The sequence below is a fragment of the Scophthalmus maximus genome, chromosome 11 (assembly GCF_022379125.1).
Source record: "Scophthalmus maximus strain ysfricsl-2021 chromosome 11, ASM2237912v1, whole genome shotgun sequence".
Lineage (NCBI taxonomy): Eukaryota > Metazoa > Chordata > Actinopteri > Pleuronectiformes > Scophthalmidae > Scophthalmus > Scophthalmus maximus.
Window position 1 is genome coordinate 21,501,775 of NC_061525.1, and position 23,226 is coordinate 21,525,000.

The window sequence follows — 23,226 nt, forward strand, 5'->3', positions numbered from 1 at the left end:
TAGCAAGCGTTTTGGAGATAATGTCTCAGAGGTATATAGATGGAGGTCAACTGGGAGAAAGTAGAAGAGTAAACAAAATCAAGCTGCTGATCAAAGGTCAAAGAAAGTAAGAGTGAAAAAAGGCTCATGGGAGAAGATGAAGATGCTGACTTCGATGGGCGTGAGGACGCTGGAATTAATGCAGTGGGCTTAACCTCAGTGTTTTTCAGGGTTTAAGGATTAAAGTAAAGCCACTTTCTTCGCTTACATACAGTGCAAATGTGACAGGGAAGACCAATATCATATCACATGTCCTGGGTTCTTCCATCCACCTTCTGCATGTAGCTACACTGCAATCATTTAGCCCACAGAGCAAACTGCGGGGGGGTCAGAGGTCATCCTATCCTTGACAGTGAGTGTTTGAAAGCAGGAAGGAGTTGTTACGTCGCTGGAGGAATGATCGCAGACTCTCGCAAAGGAAACACGCGGGATGTTCACCATGCCCGGTGACGCAGCCTTTCTGTAAGACCTATACCTATATCCTGCTTTTGACATTCCTAGATAGCCAATCAGGTAACAAATATGTAGATAATGTTTGCATGGACGCCTATGCTGCTTTTCTGGTTGACCTTGCTGTGCTGTTTGCAGAGAGAGGAAGTCATGGGAAGATTGTGTGTTACGAGGGGCAAGGAAAAAATATGAGACGGCTTAAAAGCCTCCGCTCCGCGCAATAAATACACAAAAAGACACAGGCAGTCCAGTAAAAAAGAAAACAAAATCTTTATTATTTTGTCTAGAAGAAGAGGCTGTTTTGGGAGGAGGAAGGAGGAGGAGTAGGGGAGGGGTTGGTGGAGAGGTAAAAGCAGCCGAGGAATTAGGGCGGAGTCAAACAGACCACAAGTTGGGGGGGGGGGGTTTAAAATCTGGATTTCCATTAAGTTTATGCCAGGGCTCCCATCGGGTCCCAGGCAGGAAGTACAACGGCCTCCTGTTGCATCACTTCCATGACGTCAGGGGACAGGAACCTCTTGTCTACCACCACCTCGTACACGTACTCGGAGAACCAGTCGTCTGTCATGATCAGGTAACCTGAAGAGGCAGGAACAGGAGGCAATCGTGAGCAGAACAAATAGATTATAGGAAAAAAATTGGTTTACAATCTGGTAGTTTGACTTAACATAGACTGACGGGGCGGGTAAAAACTTTTTTGACGGGCCATTGACGCACCAATGTGGCGGGATCCCCACCGGAATCTTTCCCAGTATTAATTTAAAGATGCATCTAATTGTTGCATGTTTTAAAACGGAGATGGGACCATCGTTAGCACGAATGTATAAGAAGAACTGGATACCAACCTCTACGATAATGTCCTTTCATTAAGAGTTGTTTTTTTTCTGTTGATGTTTTATAAAGTGTCACGGTTTAACAATCATTAACCGTTAAGTCCATGGAAGTTGTTTGTAGTTAAATTCGTGCTTCCTTTATTCCAACTTTCGTTGGACCTAGTGTTCACTCGTCTCCCTCCTCGTCACAATCCTGTTGAGCTGGTTAACGTATGAAGAAGACGCTTGATTAAAAACTAAAGAATGGACATGTTCTCATTATCAATTATGATGAATAAAACAAACAAGACCAGGAACGTCTCTCTCCTGGGCAGTTTTTTTTCCTCGCAATCGTGTAGAAAAATGACCAATCTTGGATTTCCCTCCAAAAATTTGACAACCCATCCTTTAAATAATTCTCAAATAAGCTAAAATATTAGGATTTGATGAAGAAGGTCCAAGTAAATCTAAACAAAATCACTTTTATTAGAGATAAATATTTGATCAAGGAACACATCATGTCACTAATTTAACCGATTATAGTCACTTCTCTTCCACTGACTGGCGTGTAGCAGGGAGTGTTGATAAGAACAATTCAATACTACGGTCAGACATCATGCCGACTGTTCATGCCAACTGTATGAACACATATTTTAACGGCTTATCTATCGGTCGAGCCAGCGGAAGGGAGGAGGACGACTGGGACCCCAGCCCCTCGCGGTTCAAACCGTTGCACTTCAGCACATTCAACACTGCTGCTGTCACTACTGCACACACCCTGATAAAACTGAACAATGTCCTTCTCTGTGTGTGTGTGTGTGTGTGTGTGTGTGTGTGTGTGTGTGTGTGTGTGTGTGTGTGTGTGTGTGTGTGTGTGTGTGTGTGTGTGTGTGTGTGTGTGTGTGTGTGTGTGTGTGTGTGTGTGTGTGTGTGTGTGTGTGTGCATGCAAGGTCAATGCGGCCAAATCTGGGTTGGTTATGAGAGGGTTCCTTGAACTTGTTGGGAAAACCTCTTTATTGTGGAAGACGATGTAGAACCATGATGAAACTATTTATTAAAATTGAAAGATGTCTGTTTGTGTATCAGCGTCTTCTACGTTATTTACAAAGATTTATGAAGTATGTTTTGCCAGCGTTTGTGCAGGAGTGAATTCTGCTCGCTTCTCGTTTCGTCTCTTCCTTTTTTCCACTTCTGGTGTGTTCAGAGTTGAGCAAAACGAGCGCATCCACCCCCCCCCCCCCCCCCCCCCCCCCCCCCTGCCAAAGCCGTTTTGTCAAAAGACGTCAGGGCGACCGCAAGAACGCGCCGCAGCTCCAAACAATGTATCGGGGATGGGCGCGTCAGTGTGTCTGTTGTGTACGCGTCTTCTTCCAAGTACGCAGATCTCGGGTGGCACGCTGCCTGATCCTCACTGTGCTGTCCATGTGTGCGGTGATGTGAGGAGCTTCCTGGAAACCCACCGTGTTGGGTGGCATGGTGTGTGTGTGTGAGAGAGTGTATGTCGGTTGTCATTATTTGCTTTTAGGGATAGGTCAGGCTGTCCTGTCTCAGAGCAGATGGATGTAATGTGAGCTAGAAGAGTGTAAAGCAGCCATCTTGTGGGAAAGTGGTCTCGGAACTCGCTGTGGAAGTGAACAATGATTAAGCCACGAGACAAGAACCTAAGAAGATGCTTATTAAAGCCTTAAAAAACTAATGTTAGAAAAGAGAGTCAATCGAGGAGTTTTAAGACTGTGTGTTGACGGTTTAATTGGGAAGGAGTTGACTCAAGCTCAAGCTATGTCGAAGTGACCTGTCGGTTTGTGAAGCAAAGTTTTGAAGCCTGGAGTTTAGAATTTTGACCGGCGCCATCTTGGTTTTTTGAAAGCAGAAGTAAGGGAAGGGGGAGGACCACCTACACCTGCAACCATGCACTGATTGGACGGTACTAGCTGTCAATCACATTGTATCTATGCTCCAATGCATCTTTATTGTCTGTTTGACCATAAATGGACCATAATTTACAAAAAAAACATCATACCATAAACTCCTCAGGAAAATGTTTACTGACGCTATAAATCAAGTAAGGGTCATTTTCTCATTTTCTCGCCCTCTGCTGGTAATTCAAGAGAAAACAGGAATACAGCGACAAACACTCCACATTCCAGGACCCCGTGACCACATGAATTTTTTACATGCAGTTTATGATCATGTCAGATAAATCTGTGAGATTATTTTGACACATCACAGCAAAAAGAAAGTGTAGTCTAGTGATATGACAACGTATTTATTTTATTTGGAGCTTAAGAATAGATGGAGTCAGTAGATCCCTGGAGCAGCAGTAAGAGTTGTTTAAATGAAGGGACATAGGTAAATGTTGTTTGGGTTCAAAATGGTATCAACAGATCTGAAGCAAATCTACTGGAACTTCTCTTTCCACTTTGGAAGGAAATCCTTCCATCCACATTAACATCATCTTGTATTTATCCAAAATAAAATAAAATCGGATCAGCCGTGAACAATCGTTTCTTTTCTCTCGATGTCGAATCTCATTCAGAGCTCATAAAAATGAGAAGAGGTCGATCCTCACGCTGGCGTCCTATTGAATAAAAAAAAATAAAAACCTCTTGACATTTTGTCCAAAGCTGTGTAGAAAGCACGAGTCGTGGACCGAGAGGAGTCATAACAGCGGCTAGACGAAAAGTTAAACCTCTCATGAGAGTCTGTTTCAGGGGTCAGGAGGAATATTAAAAAAGGCCTGAAGGAGGGAACGTTCAGCCAAAACCTTACAAACACACTCCGCTCTCTCCCTCTGCTCCTCAACTTTTACCACTGCCCTCCACTTTCTTTTCAATTTCTCTTTGGGATCTTTCTAAAAATCATCTCTCATCAACTTGACTTTGTTTTCCCTTCTTTCTCACTCTTCTCTACCTGCTCTCTACATCTTTGTTTTGGTTTCATCTCACTCCTTTCTCCTGTACAGCTTTTGTCAAACAAGCAAATCCCCTGATTCCCAAGTGAACTCCAATTCTCGAACTTTTGTTCTCAATGACTTTATTAATTTGGCTGTGGATGGTCCAGAGGCGCCCCCCCCCCATCTGCTGGTGTTTATGGAATAAGATATGCGTGAAACACATTTGATTTGACCGAGGGAGTTTTCACATGCTTTCCCAACAGACACTACGGTTTGTGGGTTCAAGCAAATATTGTGAGAATGTGTGTGTGTGTGTATGTGTGCGTTGCCAGACGATGCATGACTGACCTGAAGTACTCTCCTATAATTTGCAGTGGAATGTCGAGAGCAGAGGGAGAGAGGAGGCAGAGAGGGAGAAAGAGGAAGATGAGCAGCAGAGATGAAAAGACAGAGGGAATAACAGACAGTAAAGTGTGGAGCGGCGGTGTAAAGGAGGAACCGGCTGTGCTGTGGGGCGTGTTGCATAAACACAAAACAACCTTACACACAGTACTTAATGACAAAAAAAAATGTCTCCATGATGAATCAAAAATGACTAACAAAACAAAATGAGCTCCTCAGCGACCCACCGGGTTCATAAGTTCCTCTCGCCTCTATAGAGTTCTATCTTTTCACTCTGAAGTCGTAACAGCATCTAAAAGAGCAACGTTTCATAAGTGAAATTAATTAATTACGACTAAATCTTTGCGATTACTCGATTAACTTGAGGGGCTGAAATCAATTCACCGAATATTTTTTTACGAGGCATTTCAGGAGCATCAGTGTTTCCTGTCGGGGGGAGGAGCTCCCTTTATCGGGGACTTTGGACGTTTTACCTTTGCAGACCTTTTACATACTCAAAAAAACCTATAACACACTAGAGGAAAGGGAAGAACTGAAATTGTCTCCTTTACACTACTGAACAACAAAGTACAGATTAAAAAAATAAAAAAACGTGTTATAGTAATGTGACTGACTGGTGCTCGTATGTAACTGGCTACAGTGTCTCACTCAGCTTATTCTGTAACTATGTTTATGCAACTGGATCCGGAGGCTTTGAGCGAGTTTAAAAACACAAACACACACACACACACACGCACGCACGCACGCACGCACGCACACGCTTGTGTGTTTGAGAAACAGGACACGGCCAATTAAAAGTTCATAAAGCAGCAACCACAGGGAAACCTTCTTCTGCTCCGGTTCATAATTCAACAGACACAAACAGGAAGATGATGGTTTTAACATGAGACACACAGTGGTGAGAGAAGAGATGTCAAGAAGATATGGAGAGGCATGTACAGTTAATGAGGTCCCAGACTTGTGGACCCCACTTCATGTGGTTTTAGGGAAATTAGAATATAATTTTTCAGGTTTTCAGCCGACAACGGCCAATTTCTCTCTGTGGCTTCCGGCCTAAAGTAAAAGATTGAAATCAGAGTGTTATCACGTGTCTTGTGTTACCTTTGTTCCCACGGTCGTCACCCCAGGAGTTTTCCACCCTCCACTTCTCGTAGCCTTCTTTCCCGTCCTGACGGAGACAGATGATGGACAGATGAGAGAGTGAGAAGCAAAGACAGGAGGAAACAAAGGTTCCTGACAGCTGGGGTCACTTACTGGGGGGGGGGGGGGGGGGGCATTGACAGCAATGACAAAAACTGCAGCCGATTAGAGAAGCGTAAACATGCAGGAGGGCTTTGATGCAATAAGCTCTTGGAAATTCTGAATGTGTGTGTGGTGTCTGTTGGTGTGTTTCATTGACGACTTCACTTCCTCCCGTTGTACAAATATGAAGTCAAGATACCCTTGATACGGGCACTGACATCTTGCACTTTTGACATCAGTAGTGTTCGCAGAGTCCATCTGATACACGCGCTCATGAATCAGTCTATACCTGTCAATCATGTTTCAGACAACGTTATTATTTTGCCTGCAGATCCTGATATCGATATTAGGGAGTACAAGATTTCCGACACAATATGTATTTTTTAATCTGTCAATGATTCCCAAGATGTCGTTATCAAACCATTATTACAAAGAAATTAAATTGCGGCTTGATATTTTTAGTTCAATCATAAACTTTATCATAAATACCTAAAAAGAAAAAGAAAACACAAATACAACCTAATATTTAGAACTTATTATAGCAACAAATATCAAATTACAACCATCTTACCCAGAGGAAAAAATAAAACTTGAACGTACATCAGTGTGATAAGAACTGCCAGAAATCTTTGTTGGGTCTTTGTTTTGTATGTGTACCATCCGCTAACATGGAGGAGGCGGGGATCAGGACCTAAACAGCCACTCTAGTGGAGTCGTCACGTCATACATCTTTATATACAGTCACACCTCTATACTGTACGTTTGTGTGAACTCACCTTGTCCGTGACAGCAGTGAGGATCATAGCGTGGGTCATGAGAGAGTCTCCGAATATCAGTCGCTCCGCCTTCGAGAGGTTCTTCACCGAAACTCCAAAAACAAGCTCATGGTTGAACCTAGACACACACAAACGCGCACACGCAAAATGAACACATTACATTCTCTTCTAATAAAAAAACGTTGAAGAAAATACTGAAATATGACTTAAACTTATTTTTGGTAGTTACCCTAAAGAGACAACAAAGCCCAGGATTCTACCTAACCCACTAAGCCTCAGCCTCATTCCAAATATAATCTACTACTGGCATAAGATCTGTCTGAATAACAGAGATGCTGCCGGACATTAAGCATCATGCTGGTTTAGTTCAGTGGGCTAATTTTACGCCTGGCGCCGGCAACTTGGACGCAGATGCAGCTGCACCTGAACAGGGGGGCGAAGACGAGCAAAAGAGTTTCTCTGTGGAGAGACCGACACCTCGTGAAGGAGGATGAGGTTCGGTCAGATGTGGCACAAACCAGATTGTAATACAACGGTGCCGAAAATAAGTGGGATGGTTCACTGGTAACGTGGTTTTCAAGATAGTTAAAGTGTTGATGATGTTGTATTTAACAGGGTTTCAAATATCGGTTATCGGTCTTTTAGATTAGTAATAATCAGTATCAGCCTTGAAAAAGCCATATCAGTCTACCCCCTACTTTGTAGAATTCCCAAATTGAAAAAATGTTGAAAACTAAAGCCATGTCAGCAATGCAAAATTTATATCTGATCTAGATTTTTTAAAAATTACACAGCAAATAAATTGTTCTTCTCGACCTCCCAAAGCGCTTTACAGTACAAGTCCCATTCCCGTCACATCCTTAATACACTGCCGGCAGAGTCGTCAGAGGCAATTTAGGGTGAAGTGTCTTGTTCAACGACACAAGGTTTCGGGGAATTGAACCATTAGCCTTTTTGTTAGCGTCAAGACATTCTGCCTCCTGTGCCACAGCCGTGCCATGACACGTTGGGATTGCTGTACCCATGAGAATCCAAACATTTCAAATCACATGTAAACACACTATGTTGTCCTGATACTCACACATTCATGTCATTAATGCCCAGCTTGCCATGAAAATGTTTCCCAACGTCGCAACCGAACCAAACCGCCTAGGGAGGAGAAAAACAAAAACGAGACAGTAGCTGCGTTTAACTTTATGATCACATTCTCACACTTGTGTCCACAATTTGCTAGAGTTGATCCCGACAGACCTCTCCCTCCTTGATGGACTCGGCCGCAGCCTTTTTGAGCAGCTGGATGGGCTGGTTGTTGTACAGAGTGCTGCGGCCTCCGACCATGTTGCCCAGGAACTCCACACTGTACAGCTTCCCAAAGGCGTTCTGGGGTCGGGGGTCGTTCACGAGGCAGACCTGACGACAGGAAGGTTACAACGGGACAACTTAGGAACTGAGCTTCCTCTGAGTGTATCAGCGCAAATGTGTTGCGTGTGTAAAGGGGTTAGGCCACATACTTTGTCCTGAATGTTGTATAGGGGTTTGACCTGCTCCCTGTAGAACTCCTGGGGGGTGAGGGGTCCCATACGGTGGAAGTTCTTGTCCTTGTCCCTGTATTCCCAACAGATGGTCTCAGGGGGGCTGCCTAGACACACGCTGGCCACCCGGAACACCTGTGCCGCAACACACAGATGTTAAAATAAATAATGCACTCAAAGATTACAAAACCAAAACACGTCATTGCACATGAAGCTTGTGTTTACTCTCAGATAAGAGTCAGTTCTCATATCAAAATTTCAGATTCAGAAAATCTCAGAGCTTGAGTGTCTCTAAACTTTCCCTTTACTTCCCCCTTCTTCTTTTTCGTCCCTACGTTGCTTCCCTGCACTCCATCTTTTTCGCATCTGCCTCCATTTCCTTTCCAGTTCCTGTGGGTTAAACCCTGGGTTGCTTGGACTTTCTAAACTCCGATATAGTTATCTCAGGAATGTCCGTCTTTTGGGGGCTTCACCTCTCCCATCATCCTCGTCTCGTGTTCTCATCTCGCAGGACTCAGCGGACGCTGTTCCTATCGAAGGCGATTAACAGGGAAAGAGAAATTAAGATCGTTGATGGTTCATTGTTGTTTCAGAAGTGAGATTAGACAGTTGTGTTGTTTTATCCGGGGAATGTGACTACCGGGAATCCAACTCCAACCTATTTTGAGTTTCCTGAGAAATAGAATAACTGGAAACCGGGACAAGATATTTACGAATAGGCAGATGAGTAAAAAATATATTAAATATCCTTATCCGCTTTTTCGCATCCTTGCTCGACTCAGCAGTGATCAATGATTGAATGGTTAGTAGACGCTGAGGCCACTACTCTCCCATCCAAAGTCACCCATGCTCACACGGAGGCAAACTCCCCCCACAAAATGCATAAATTCAGACTTCTTGCTTCCACAAACAATCAATCCCTGCTCCGTTACACAAACGTGTAAAAGTACAGACGTACGCAGAAATACACACGAGCCGAGTCAACAAAGGCAACTCTTCAACCCGACTAATTTTACCGCTCTGTTTAGACTGCCCCGTGTCCCCCAACCCCTCCCCTGGGTCTGGCCCATGTTTGCCCAGATGCCCTCAGGAGCGTCGCGAGACATCTCTGCTACTGGGGGCTGTTTCTTCCAATAACAAGTTTGCTCTGGTAACTTTATGCCTTTCCTACTCACTTTCAGATGCCCAGAGGCATTCTGTACTGTACTTTACTGTACTGTGAGCACGTCTGTGTGCTCGCTCATCCTCCCGAGGTAAATTGAGTAGGTGTGACTGAGGGACGTGTGGGACTAACGGACAGATCCCAGTCAGAGGATAAACAGCCCCAGTGACATCAGAGCTGGACCAATATTGAAACACCTGTTGGCTCAATGATAGATTTGTGTGAGTGACAGAGGAGGAGGAGGAGGGAAAAGGTGAGAGTGGGACACATTTAGAAAAAGAATAATAATTTTTAAAAAAAGAATTGCTTTAGTATGAAAGTATTCAGGGCCCTTCACATCTTATGCTAAAATCCTTTACGTTCATTTTCCTTCAATATACACCCAACACCTCATGATGACAAAGTGAAACGCGATTTTAAAACAAACAGTTTCAGATCCTTCTGAACATTTAATCAGCAATTAATTAGAGCTGCCACAGTTAATCGATGTAGTAATTGACTTCTAAATTAATCGCCAAATATTTTGATAAATGATCAATCAGTTCAAGTAGTGTTCATTAAATAAAAAAAGTGAAAATTCTGTTTTTTTTATACAATTAATTTTTTGCTGTGAAAAAGAATGAATTTTAACACGTGACAAGTCAAAATCCCTTCAAGACATAAGTAGGATCTGACCCTTCACCTAGGTGATGTCAGATTGACGGAATAAACGCCGAAATGAATTTATAACTATCGTCTATAGAAGCTGGACTAGTGAGCGTAAGAAAATGACACCATGCAAACAGTTTGGATAAAAAATGAGTTTTGATTAAACATTTGTGTTTTGTAAACACACAACACATGTGGTCACCGTTAAACTCTGACAACTGTCCAGTGAAATTCAGTGAGGACACACACACAGGAACCCACCCACCCACCCACCCACACAGGAACACACACACACACACACACACACACACACACACACACACACACACACACACACACACACACACACACACACACACACACACACACACACACACACACACACACACACACACACACACACACACACACACACACACACACACACACACACACACACACACACAAAACAACAGCAGGTCTATGGCCAGCAGCAGGAGAAGGAAAAGTCTTCCTGCGACTCGATGGCCGTCTTATAAATTTGAATCGTATGAAGAGTCACACTCTGTGTGTGTGTGTGTGTGTGTGTGTGTGTGTGTGTGTGTGTGTGTGTGTCTTTGTTCAGAGCCAGGAACCAGAGCCCCGCACACGGTGTTTTCTAATTCCATGACGCAATGGAGCACGGAGGCGGCTGCGGTCTTGTGGTGTGAGGGATACCACCTGTGTGCAGGTTTCATGTGTGTGTAAAGTTCCCCCGGTGAATGTGCCTCTTTTTCGTGCGTGTGTGCGAGTTGTCAACTGGTCCGTGTCGGTGATAGTAGAGGAGGAGCGACACACACCAGATGCAGCATGAAAGAGAAAGACGGGCTTTGAAGCTTTCGTCTCTGCCGCAAAACAAACGCGGCGTATGGATACTGTCATCCCAACGGCGTCTGTTCAGGGAAACTGTTCCTGGACTACTTCACCCCGTCTTACTGAAGGTGCAGATATTGCCAAGGGGGACGTGCTTGGTTTTAAATGAATGTGCCTGAACAGTGTACACAAGAAGCATAGCTTGTTGTTGACATGCAGAAGGGATTCTTTGAAATCAGGCGTTACCCCATGGAGGTATACTGTAAGTGGAAGGAGAGACCTTGACCTTGTCCGTCTGTCACGGGAGTGAGCGTGGGGCCGGCGTGACGAACACCAGGGCTCAATCACAGCCACCGCGGAGGGGAGGGTGGACTGCATCACGTCCACACACGCTAAAGTAGGACTGACACACGCACACACACACACACACAACACATGTGCACGCGAACAGATGCAGATGCATGTGAACACGTAGAGGAAACCACTCGTCCCCCCACACTTGTCAGAGTCCAAGAAAACCCAACTACGTAAGCGTATAAACACACGTGGACGGAATGACGCCATGTACATGAACACGGTTCTTGGACAAGAAGGACACAAGGTACGCATGGACGGCAACAAAGTGGTCTGGACAAACTGCTCCTACAAGTGCTCATCCGACATAAAATAGCAATACACCAATATTAATACACGCCGTAATAACCACAAATACAACACCTGACGACTGATTCTAATTCACAAAGTAAAGAACAGTGTTGCTGAAGTTGGAGTTAAATCAAACTCCCAAGCACAAGAAAACAGTTTACAGACGGTGTGGCAAATTTAAATAAAGACGGACGTGATTCCACAATAATTCGTGCATTTATCTTTTTTTAAATTGGTGATTTAGATTAATTGGAATTTGATAGTGTTTGGGTTTTTTGTTTGTTTGTTCATTTTGTTATTTTACAGATTCGGTAAACACTTCTGTCCTTTGGACTTTCCCTAAATTTACGATACAACAGTGCATATTTTTTCCGTTCTTGGAAACAGGACCTGATGCTTAGTGGATGTAAAGTTGTGTATACTGACTTCAGTGATCCTTAGAGTTGTTTGTTTATTTAATTTATATGATTCTCTGGTTAAAAAATGGCAGACGTGCCTCGAAATAGCTTATTTTGTCTTTCAAATTGTCGAAGACAATGAATTTACAATAATATAGATATTGCCAAGTTGTGCCTTAAACACAATATTTACATGTTACCTGACACAAGCACATGTTATTGAATGTGGTCATTACAACCAATAGAGTAAAAAAAAGTTTTTTCAGTTTATCACTGTGGTGCTGCCTGCAGATGAAAGCTGTAATATCAAATGAATCATCTTCATATAGGCTTTCTGGTGAACTGTATTTTGTTCTTGGTTTTTTGCACATTTTAAATTACAGATAAGCTGAAAAACATTTCTCAAAATTATAGGGTACGAAATTTGAGATCCAAACAGATACTCTGCCCAAGACATGTACAAGAGTGAAAACTTTCTTTTAACTGAATTCATAACAGGGTCAAAAGAGTAAAGGTTAAACAAATCTATTTGAATTTCATTTGTTTCATGATTTTAATAGCTATTTGAAAAATAATAATAAAAGAAACTCGTAAAACTTGTTTTACAGCGATACAGTTTGCAACACGTTGGGTCGTTCCTCTGACATGACTGAATCCTCCACGACCACCGGCCGTGACTGAGCCTGTGTTTCACAAAACAAACCACTTCCAGGTGGACAAACAAACACACTGACAACCCTCCGCCCGCCCGCCATGCAGTGCAGCGGGAGCCGTCTTGTGCTGTTGCACAACACGTGTTTGTGTGTGTACAAGTTTGAGTGTGTGTGTGCGTGTGAGGTCATATCTGCGCGTCCACACGGAGGCCACTGTGAGATACAGGCGACTGTTTAAACAAGCAAGCAGCACAATATACAGTAACCAAACAGCTGACAACAACAACAAAGGCTCAACCAGGCCCCTGAACTGTGTGCAATCATCTCAATAGGAGGCTGATTGACTGACTGGCGCCGGCGCGCGCGCGCACACACACACACACACACACACACACACACACACACACACACACACACACACACACACACACACACACACACACACACACACACACACACACACACACACACACACACACACACACACAGAGTATAAAGGCTTAAATGTGCAGTGTGACCTGTCCGAACCATGAAAACACACACTACATGTACAAGACTGTATTTCTCACTCACACACACACACACACTAACAATAACATATTAACGCATTATGTTTGTTATTCTTGATTAACCCACACACAATCACCTTCTTTGTTCGAGGCGATTAGGTTGTGATTTTGTTCAGAGGAGATGTTGTCTTTACTGATGCCGCGTGAGCGACCGCTCCATAAACAAGATTGCTATCTTTAAATTTTTTGTACGTGTGGGGCAGTGTGCAGGTGATTTTCATTTGTTGCTTTTACACACACACACGCGCACGCAAGCACACAAACTACACGTTGTAGTTCAGAAAAGACGTTTGAAAGGTTATACATATAATTAGGTGAATTAAGCATCTTGTACTGTCAGAAGGATGTTGTCAACAGTGTGTCAGTCAACGTGTCATTGGTGAAAAAAAATAAATAAGATAAAATAAACAAAACTTCATTCTAAGGTAGACGGGTATAGAGCTGAAAATCCCATTCATATTCTGAATCAACATTTTGAATATTACTCAGGTCGACAAGTTCTTTGCATGTTTCTGCACGCGGGACATCTCTTTCTTTGAATAAAGTCCCTCACATATGAGATACAAGATATGAAATCCTAATGCCATAGAGTATATAATATAAAACAATGAATAAGATTATTTAGATTTTTTTTATTTAACCCATATATATTCAGGTTGTGGATCAATGGCACTGACATATCAACTGTCTGGACGAAGCATGACTGCATTACCATTTGTTGCAGCTCATTAGCATCAGAATATTGGACCTTTAACCCTGATCTTATTATACATTTACAGTTTTAACATTATCCCATGATGGGTCACTTCAGCCTGGACATGATCTATTGTCAAACAGCCCCCTCTTCTGGTGAAACTGGGTCAGTGTAGATAAAAAACCTCATAACACTGCTTAGTGCTTTTTTTGTTACTTATCTCTGCTTTAGTTTACAAAAAATGAAATGAAACATGATTTCTCTTTTTCATATTTTTGTTTTAAACCAGTTAGAAAATCTGACAGAATAGCTGTAAATGTTTAAAGGCAATAAAAACAACAAGACATGTCCATCGCTCATCCTGCAGGGTGTATGTTTTATCTCTCAGCAACTTTCAGCGACTTTTCGAAACTCTGCCCTGAAAGTTCACGAACCCCTGGAAAGATCTAACACCCCGGAGCAAGGACCGGAATTTATTGTACAGGAACTTGAGTTGGTCCCTAGTTCCTCCAGTCAAATAGAAGTTAGGGTTCCTTAAAATGGTTCCTGCGGTTGAAATGCCCCCATATGAAATATTTCATAGGAAACAGCACTTTTTGAGTGTGTGTGTGCGTGTGCGTGTGTCTCTCACCTCCTCTATCATGGTATCCATGGCATCAGACAATTCAGCTTTCGTGGCGTCACTTGCCACCATGTTCCTCAGTCGTAGGCAGTATTCCCTCAGCTGTAACACACGGCGAAAAAAACCCCAAACAGAGTTCAGTGCCGCCTCATCTGACATGTGACGTTAACTTGATTGAATTCACTCGAACAGCAGGAAATGTGTAAAAACTGTACCTTATGATTGAGGATATCATTCATTCTACGAGAGGCCTCGGAGCTGTGCGACTCAGGAAAGCATTTCTTTGGGATGACGCCATACTTTTCTGTAGAGAGGACAGAATAAAACAATATATTTTAATCCAGCCACAAGATTTACTTATTTAAAGTAAGTGCAGTTTCCTAATAACCAACTGTTACTGCACACATTTCATGAGTTAATCAATAATTCACAGGATCTTTGTGTTAAATATGTATCAGGAGGAGAACTAACCAATGAGGTTGACCAGCATGTCCCACTGTCCTCCGTCGTTGGTTGGATTGGAGAGCAGGAACTGGACCAGGCGTCCGTCTACTGGCTCCTTCCTCTGTGCCGTCTCCACGCAGGCCTGGAGGAAGTAGTAGCAACGCTCAACCTGTGGAAAAGAGAACAAACATGGCCGAGAGATGACGCTAGGTGAATATAGAGATTCTTTTTATTTTTTTTTTAAATGGCAATAACAAACATCACTGTTTGTAACGCAGATTTGTAGAGACAGACTTCAGACACGAAAGTGAAGACTTGAAACTTGACAACACACACGGTGTCCTGACTGCAAAACGACAAAAACATCAATTTACCAGAATGTTGCAAGAAACATAACTTAAATCTGAAAAATTAAGATATGTGAAAAAAACACTGGTGCTTCTGTGTCTTTACCTTGTCCCAAAAGAAGAGGTAGGACTGACTGAACTCAAACTCCTCTATGTTGAACTTCTTCATGAAGGGAAGTCGCATGACATTGAGGCATGAGAAGATCCAACATCTCCCTGAGTGATGAGAAGAAGACAAAGAGAAAGAGAAACATGAAGGTTAGTGAGGACTAAAAAGCGGCAACAACTGATTTTAATCCAATAAACTTTTTGTAAAATTCTGTGAATATTTCCTCACGGTCCATTAGCTGGAGAACAAGCGTCCTCCAAAATCGCTCACTGCTCCTTTAATAAAGGTGTGCACCAGCAACAGTTAGTGCTGATTGTGGTCACAAAAGAATAAAGGAATCTATATTTATTCACTAGCGTTCCCAAACCTGAGAAACTTGTTCATTCAATCACCTCACGGAATGAACAACAGGTTCATCCTGACTAAGAGAGCTGAAGGTGAATCCATCTCTGTTTTCTTTATAACACATGTAGTCTATTTATGAGACAGGACCAAACTTTTGTACCCTGCACCAAAATCCACCAACACATACTGACTGGTTCCAGCTGTTCCACTCACTGTGGTCATAACGCACTGGAGTCCACATAGCAGTTTTCAGCCCCTAAAAAACTCTGAACACGTCTTCTTAAAATCTGGACATTTGGTTATTTTTCGGAGAAATTGATAATCCATCTGGAAACACAGTTCAATCAGCCAATATACAATTTTTTCTTGTAACCTTATGCACATAATGTGCAAAATATTCTGGTTTATAAAATGATGAGTGATATTGAAAGATAATGGGGAGTTAAGTGCAGTTGGTACAAGCTTAAAAAAGCTGCGGCAAAAATATATAACCCCCCCAAAAAAATTAAATGTGAAAATCAAAGTGTGTCAGAATGCATCCTGAATTTACAGAGAATCGAAATTAGAAAGTGGTGTCAGACTTTTCAACCCCCCAGCTGTTTATTAACACATATCATACGAACATTACGTTAAAAAAAATTATGTCTGTCTGAAAAACAAACATTCTGCCCAAAATATAACTGTCACATCAAAAATGACAGTATGTAATTTTATCATTTATGAAATGTGTTGGGTTTTCCCTGTAATATTGTAATATTGACCTCACTATGTAAAGTGCTTTGAGACAATGTATGTTGTGATTTGGCGCTATACAAATAAAATTGCATTCAATTGAATGGAAATCGGTGTAATATAAATTTTACAAACTGTAGTATCACAGTCGTGTGAGCGATGTGATCCGTTTGCGTGACGACCCAAGCACTAAATATTGTCCCTTGCTGACGATGCAATTGGAGAGCTACTGACACCACAGACACGTGGAGAGCTACTGACACCACCGACATGTGGACAGCTACTGACACCACAGACATGTGGACAGCTACTGACACCACAGACATGTGGACAGCTACTGACACCACAGACATTTCTCTCTAGTCTCTGCTTGTGGGAACCCAAGATGGCGTCGCCCGCTGGTGTGTGAAATGCCACTCTGAAGCCTTGAGTTCAGCATTTTGTCCAGCTTAGTTATTTTGAGAACCAGAAGTAACCCATGTTTGGAACGAAAGGGTCTTCTGGGGGGGAGAAGCGATTGGACGGCACTGGCTATCTTATCACACGGTATCCACGCAAAAGTGAATACAGCGCTTTACCATCTATTTAACTCTTGATAGGAATCTTAATTTAGGAAATGAACATCATGCTGTATTGAAGAACACTTGAAACTAGAAATTAAGACCATTACATCCAGTGAGAAGTAGAGTCACTTTCTATTAGACTTCTATATATAGTAAACTGACTTTCTACGAATGTGGCTGTACTGAATTACGTCCCTACCTGAGTTTTTCTGGTTGGTGACAGGCTTGCCCTCTGTGGGGATAGAGTGCTGGAAGATGTGCACAGTATCCTGGACCGTCTGCCGGTGCAGACAAACCTCCAACGGGTCGATGCACGTCGACACATTCTGCGCCAACAGGTAGCGCGGCTCGGCCCGCAGCCGCTTGAGGAAGGTGGCTACCTTCTCCTGACTCAGACCTGGAGGAGCAGTGAAGAAAAGAGAGAACGGCAGAATGAAGTTTACTTGTAATAGGAAGACGTTCACAGAAGGACAAACAGACAGAGGTCTATACATGGGAGGAGGAAGTTCCTATAGTCCCAATTCCCAGGACTCATCTGTGCACTTTAGGCAAAATGCACTTCCCACTTAAGGTCCGATTTATGAGCAGCCACGCACTCAGAGGAGATGTTACAATATGCCTGGAAAACACCAGATCAATAGTCATAAACTTACAAGCGCAGCATCCTGAATATAGTAACTGTGTGGTGGTGCGTCTTCTTCTTTTTTTTTTTCCACCATCCATACAGGGACTATAATGGACTGTAATACCACAATTATGATTAGATGTCAGATAAAGTCTGAGGCACAGACTTGGAAAAAGGGAGAGAGAGAGAGAGAGAGAGAGAGAGAGAGAGAGAGAGAGAGAGAGAGAGAGAGAGAGAACAGGCGCAAACAAAAAATGAAATAAGATCACTTTGTAGTTGTACTACTACAAGTGTCCCTAAGCTGAGGACTGGCATCACTCACGTGGCTCCACGAGAAAAACAAACTGCACACACACACTCACTCACACGCACACACACACTTTGACAGAATCAAACTGGCACTGGTGTGCGGATTTGTTATTCCCTCAAATAATAGTGCAAAGCAATTAAACATGGAGCGGAACATTGCCTAGTCATGCATGCAGCGTGGAGTTCGACCCCTCACTCACTCACTCGGCTGCATTCTGTTATTTTCCATCGACACAAAGCTGAAATTGCAGCGACCAGCCGCCGCCGCGTCAAACTTCATTAACCGTCATACTCTTATTATAAAAAAGTAAAAAAGCAAAAGCAAGCCCTGGAGCGGGTGACGAGCCAAGGAGCCGGCCCTGCATGGTGTCTGTCCTGTGGCGAAATTTTAGTTGATACTGATTGACACTGACGTATGACTCGAAGTTTCGACAAACACGACGTGAGAAGGGACGAACGCGGATACAAGGAAAAGCCGAGCTTCGGTTAACTTTAGTACTCTTCACTTGCCCATCCAACAAGTGATGGTACGAAAAGTGAGGATAGACAGACATCGCACACACAACACATACTGTACGCGCGCACACACACACACACACACACACACACACACACACACACACACACACACACACACACACACACACACACACACACGGTGCTTTTCAATGGCGAGGGGGGGCCAAGCGCAGGCATCCATCTATCTACACATCACCGGTTCGTACAACTGGCTTTATTTGAAGCCGAGCTACTTCATTATGCCCATCACTGGCCGGTGCATGTGCACAGGGGCTGAATAACACGTTGGCAGGGAGCCGGATGACACTGGAGGCTCATCAGACACGGTACAGTAGCTGACGGGAAGGAGAGAAAACACACACAGAACAATGAGCATTACAGTATGACACAGGCATATGAGGGGAGGGATACGTGCCCTACTGTACGAAGAGGGTTTATGACTGCCACATAAACAGTGTTATGTAAAGCCTCAGGTTGAAGTACAGTGAAATTGACAGTGAAAGGGGGAATAGAACTTGAATCATAATTAAAATTGTAAACCATTGAGAGAGAGTGGTGAAACTACCGTCCTAAAGTTGCGCTTTACTTGAAATAGTTTGCCAGCTTCTTCCGCTACTTCCAACTCTATTCTCGACCAGCTAGCTGCACATGCTAACACTTCCCGGTTTCCTGGAGCTGTCACTGGCTCTTTAACACACACACACACACACACACACGGTTCAAGGTGTGTCGGATGCCCGCGGTCTGCACGTCGGACCGTCGGTACCTGACACACGCATCGGTGATGGACTGAGTTGACGAGCTGCGGGGGAGGAAACAACGGCGGAGTCATGCTAGCGGACGAAGTGGGTGGGGGGTGGGTGCACGCTAGCGCAATGCTAACTTTAGCTCCGTTAGCTTCGCCCTCTTTTTTCTACGCTGTCGACTACACTGTGAGCGCGGGCTGCGGGGGACGCGGGGGCGGCCGCGGGACAGAGGGAGCGCCCGACCTACCGGTTGTCATGTTCCCGTGGAGGTCGAGGTGCGGTCGTCCGTTTCCCTGAAGAGTCGCCGGCTCTTTGTTTATCTCGTCCGCCGAGAGAGTCAGTCAGCCAGCCAGTGTGGTCCCCGGGTGCGCTCGTTCATGGGACGCGCGGTAGGTGTTTGACGTGGCGGCCGGGCGGAGTTTGTTGTCTATTTGTATCCCCGCCCCTCCAAAGAAAAAAAACCCAACCAGCATGAGCATGGAAATATTACATTAAGAATTAATAAGTTTATATCTATATTTATATATCTTTGTTATATACTTTTCATACTTTTATCTTTGTTAGATACTTTTCATACTTGTATCTTTGTTATAAACTTTTCACTATATTACATTTTTTTGAATTAGAGTGACATGACTGATTAAGACAAAGATACTCTATTCATTTAAATAAACATAAGGTACATGTGGCAAACACTTTTACAATGAGTGCAACTGCTATGATCACAGATATTTAATAATTTGATCGTACAGAAATGCCAAAAAATGTGTTTCTGGTTCTCAACTGTTCATAGAATAGGAGCCTCTTATTGTCATTGCACATGAAAAACTGTACAATCTAAAACTTTGAAATATTACATTAAGAATTAATAAGTGTATATATAAATTATTATGTATGTTAAAACAATATTTGTTAAATGTCCAAATGTACATGGGTTTGCTTTTCACGGCACACATCATCATGTGAGTGGAACAGCGCGAAGCGGTCACTAAAACAAGCGTGCCTGTTTACAAAATAAAAGCATTCTTTGTGTGAGTGTGACACTCCAGGAAAAAAAATCATAATAATTGACAAAAAACTTTGCTTGGGATACATGCTATGACATATTTTTCAACATTTGGTTCAAACTATATAGATGTACAATTATTATTATTATACATTTATTATTATTTTTTTTTTTTTCAAAAGGGAGCAGCTTTTATTTTGAAGGTAAAAAACACAGTTTGCTTTTTGTGGCTTGGGATGTACAGTGTGCAAAGACCACCAGGTAAAGAGAAGTTCCTCATTACTTAAGTCCCCCCCTCCCCCCCACACCAGCTAAGGTTAAAACTACAGTATACATCAACACTTGACCATTTATAAAAACAACATCACTGTGAGACTGATGTGCAGAATTTGTTATTTTAAGATACTGTAAATATATGTCAACAATTAAAAAAATTATATTTGCATAATAGAGAAACTTGTTACTTTCTATATTACACAGGTTTTTCTCTTTCTGTTCACTGAAATTGCCCCATTTCCTGTTGGCAAGTCTTGATCCTCACTTATGAGTTTATCAATTTCCTGTATTTTTAGTATGTGAGCGTGATTGTGTGTGTGCGTATCAGCGGGGGAGTGATAAGTAGCTCACTTCCTTCCTTTACCTCCATCTGGACCAGAGCAGCAGTGAGAGAGAGCGACTGAGCCGACTGTCTCCCAAACTTTGAAAAAGCAGCATAGTTTTTCCCAAACGAGTTTCAGAGCTTCCCAGTCGAGTCCGAGCATGCAGACTGAATCTGTCCCGAGGAAGTTCAGATGATCTGTGATGACACTGGCACTGTCAGACATGGGTGACTATCTCCTCGGTGCCATCGTCATATGGCTCTGCTTTCTTCCTGCTGGTGAGTTACATGCCTTCAGTTATGTGTTCAAAATCTCATAATGACTTTTGGCAGATCTCTTCCATTTGGGAGGAACTCGGCTGTGAAGTCTCATGCCTTTAAATTCACTTTCGTTTGAGTATGTGTAGCTGAGGTAACTCACTGTGTCTCAGGTCTTTCAGATAAGTATCTTTGGCAACTTATTATTGACATTCCATAAGGTATTTTTGGGGCAAACACAGGCTGCGGTCATGGTCACGGTGGTGTATAACCTTTGAAATGTTTATCAAACTCCACGGCTCTTTCTTTTCCTTTCAAAAACTTTGTATGGGTGCATTTGGAAATTAAAAACCACTCTCAAAATGTTAAATGAATCTGATTGTGTGAATGTTTGGTTACAAGAGTGTGGTTTGTTCATCCACGTGAAACTCCTGGGTTACTACAGACATCATGACTCATGACTGTTTAGGTTCACTGGCTATGCGACACAACTATCTTAGTCAGTCCAGTGATGAGCTAATGGACACTTCCCCCTTTCAGGTCTCCGTGCCGAGGAATGCAGCCAGGCTGTCCTGGCGAGACGTGGCACCTCGTATGTGCAAGAGGGGGGCAGTCTGTCCCTGCTCTGTGTGGTCCAGCACTGCGGAGACGCCTGGACGGGCGACTGGATGAAGAAAAATTCAACAGATGCAAAGTTCAGCACCGTTAAAAACAGTGACGACGGGCCTCACCTGACCAGTGTGCCGCTCTCGGAGAACGAAACGCACCTCGTCCTGAGTTTCCCGAGAGTCAACCGGCTGGACGAGGGCTCCTACGGATGCAGGGTCACGTGGGGTCAAGGTGTAACCGACATGGGGCATCTGATGTACGTGAACGTCACCGCAGGTACGTGCAGGAATCGTACTTGTTGACCTAAATGCGAATCTGGGTTTTATCTTATGATTCCAAATTACATTTGTGCACGTTCCTGTTTTTCCATCGTGCAGCCGTCCCCTCTCAGAGGAAGTGGTGGCACAGGGTTCTGGTGTACGCCGGTGCTTCCCTCTGTCTCCCCGTCATTCTCGGTGTGGCCCGTTGTCTGAGTTCAGGGGCCAGGCCTCGGCCATTTCCCAGGACACAGTCCACACGTGTCCCCTGTACACGGGTTCCACCGCCTCCACCGGTGCGGAAGAAACGTGGCACTCACTCACACAAAGGTATCGTTATTCTTACTTTCATAGCAAATATGTAAAAAGTTACTCAAACTTCTTCACTGTAGCATCTACTTTGTTTTATTGAACAGCTCCGCCAAAGTCCCAGCAGCAGAATGACGTGAGTGAATGTCTTGGCTCACAACATTGTTTCCCCCCCCCCACCGGCAATTGAGTCTTAAATATGTCACTTTTTTCATTGATCACTTTACAGGTGGTGTATGCAGACATTTCCAATGACGCACTGGGGCAGCAGCGAGCCGCCAGAGATCCTCCCCAGTCCACCGTCTACTCAACAGTCAAATTTTCCTGACCTGCAATGGAGGAACAGCAGAGGAGAAAAGTTGGAAATGTCCCTTTTTTCTGGGGGATTCTCCTCGATCCTTGACTTTTTCCCCCCGGAATGGACTGAACTCACCGCTTCTCACGTACAGGACTGCACATCTTCTGATAGATGTTTGACCAAGCTCAGGACTTAACCTGCGTATTGTGAATTATCACTAAAGTATATGACAAAATAAGATACAAACGGACGCAGCAGTGTATTCTTGTAGTTTTCTGTTGTCTAGTTGATATAAACTCTCCTGATTTTACTGTGTGACAAAAGGTGCTGGGGGGGGGGACGACACACTTTGTTTGGTCCAACAAACGTTTTATTGTTTTGAATTTTGACCACCATTAAATGCAAGTTGTTTCTGATTTGTTATGTACATGACATATTTAAGTATGGGCTGGAACATCCCCCGTATTGACTGTATAAGGCTCGCACGTGTGTGGGATTGTAAAAAGAAGGGAAAAACACCTAAGTGACACAAAATACAACATTTTATTTTTAGAATAAATTCTCAATGGCACGTTACATAACCAAATATACATATACGTGTTTTTAGACATCTTTTTTTAAAATTAATATATTTTCCTTTAGTCATTTCATGAAGTAGCGTACTCTGCACTTACATTTTTTATTTTTAATTTTTTCTTACATGACATCGATGCAAAAAGAAGGTATCGTTTTTCTTTTAAAATAAATTAAGCGTATTTACAGAGAAAAAAGGCTGCAGGGGGC

At 43.2% G+C, this 23,226-nt stretch overlaps 2 protein-coding genes across 2 annotated transcripts in view; one reads left to right on the forward strand and one right to left on the reverse strand.

Moving 5' to 3' along the window:
- Positions 1-735: 735 nt before the first annotated feature.
- Positions 736-19,511, reverse strand: blmh (bleomycin hydrolase). The gene is made up of 12 exons (XM_035622242.1): positions 19,356-19,511; positions 17,109-17,306; positions 15,267-15,376; positions 14,841-14,982; positions 14,585-14,673; positions 14,379-14,471; positions 8,127-8,282; positions 7,867-8,025; positions 7,697-7,764; positions 6,616-6,733; positions 5,699-5,765; positions 736-1,068 (listed from the first exon to the last, which is right to left on the reverse strand). Exons 1-12 carry the CDS (start codon positions 19,363-19,365, stop codon positions 920-922), a joined length of 1,359 nt encoding a protein of 452 aa, XP_035478135.1. The 5' UTR covers positions 19,366-19,511; the 3' UTR covers positions 736-919.
- Positions 19,512-20,659: 1,148 nt separating this feature from the next.
- The window catches only part of si:dkey-52l18.4 (uncharacterized protein LOC560708 homolog), a 3,116-nt gene continuing 549 nt past the window's right edge, over positions 20,660-23,226 (forward strand). Inside the window, exons 1-5 of the mRNA XM_035622243.2 lie at positions 20,660-20,991; positions 21,511-21,855; positions 21,957-22,166; positions 22,253-22,281; positions 22,375-23,226. The exon at positions 22,375-23,226 is cut by the window's right edge and continues 549 nt beyond it. Of these exons, the coding sequence (XP_035478136.2) occupies positions 20,916-20,991; positions 21,511-21,855; positions 21,957-22,166; positions 22,253-22,281; positions 22,375-22,473 (759 nt within the window). The 5' untranslated portion in view covers positions 20,660-20,915 and the 3' untranslated portion in view covers positions 22,474-23,226. The remainder of the gene's footprint in view (positions 20,992-21,510; positions 21,856-21,956; positions 22,167-22,252; positions 22,282-22,374) is intronic.

Excerpts from the sequence above, each read along its gene's own strand:
- blmh (XM_035622242.1), bottom strand. Across the intron at positions 14,983-15,266 it reads ACCTCTTCTTTTGGGACAAG|GTTGAGCGTTGCTACTACTT; the intron begins GTAAAGACACAG and ends TCTTTTCCACAG. Across the intron at positions 14,674-14,840 it reads CATGCTGGTCAACCTCATTG|AAAAGTATGGCGTCATCCCA; the intron begins GTTAGTTCTCCT and ends TCCTCTCTACAG.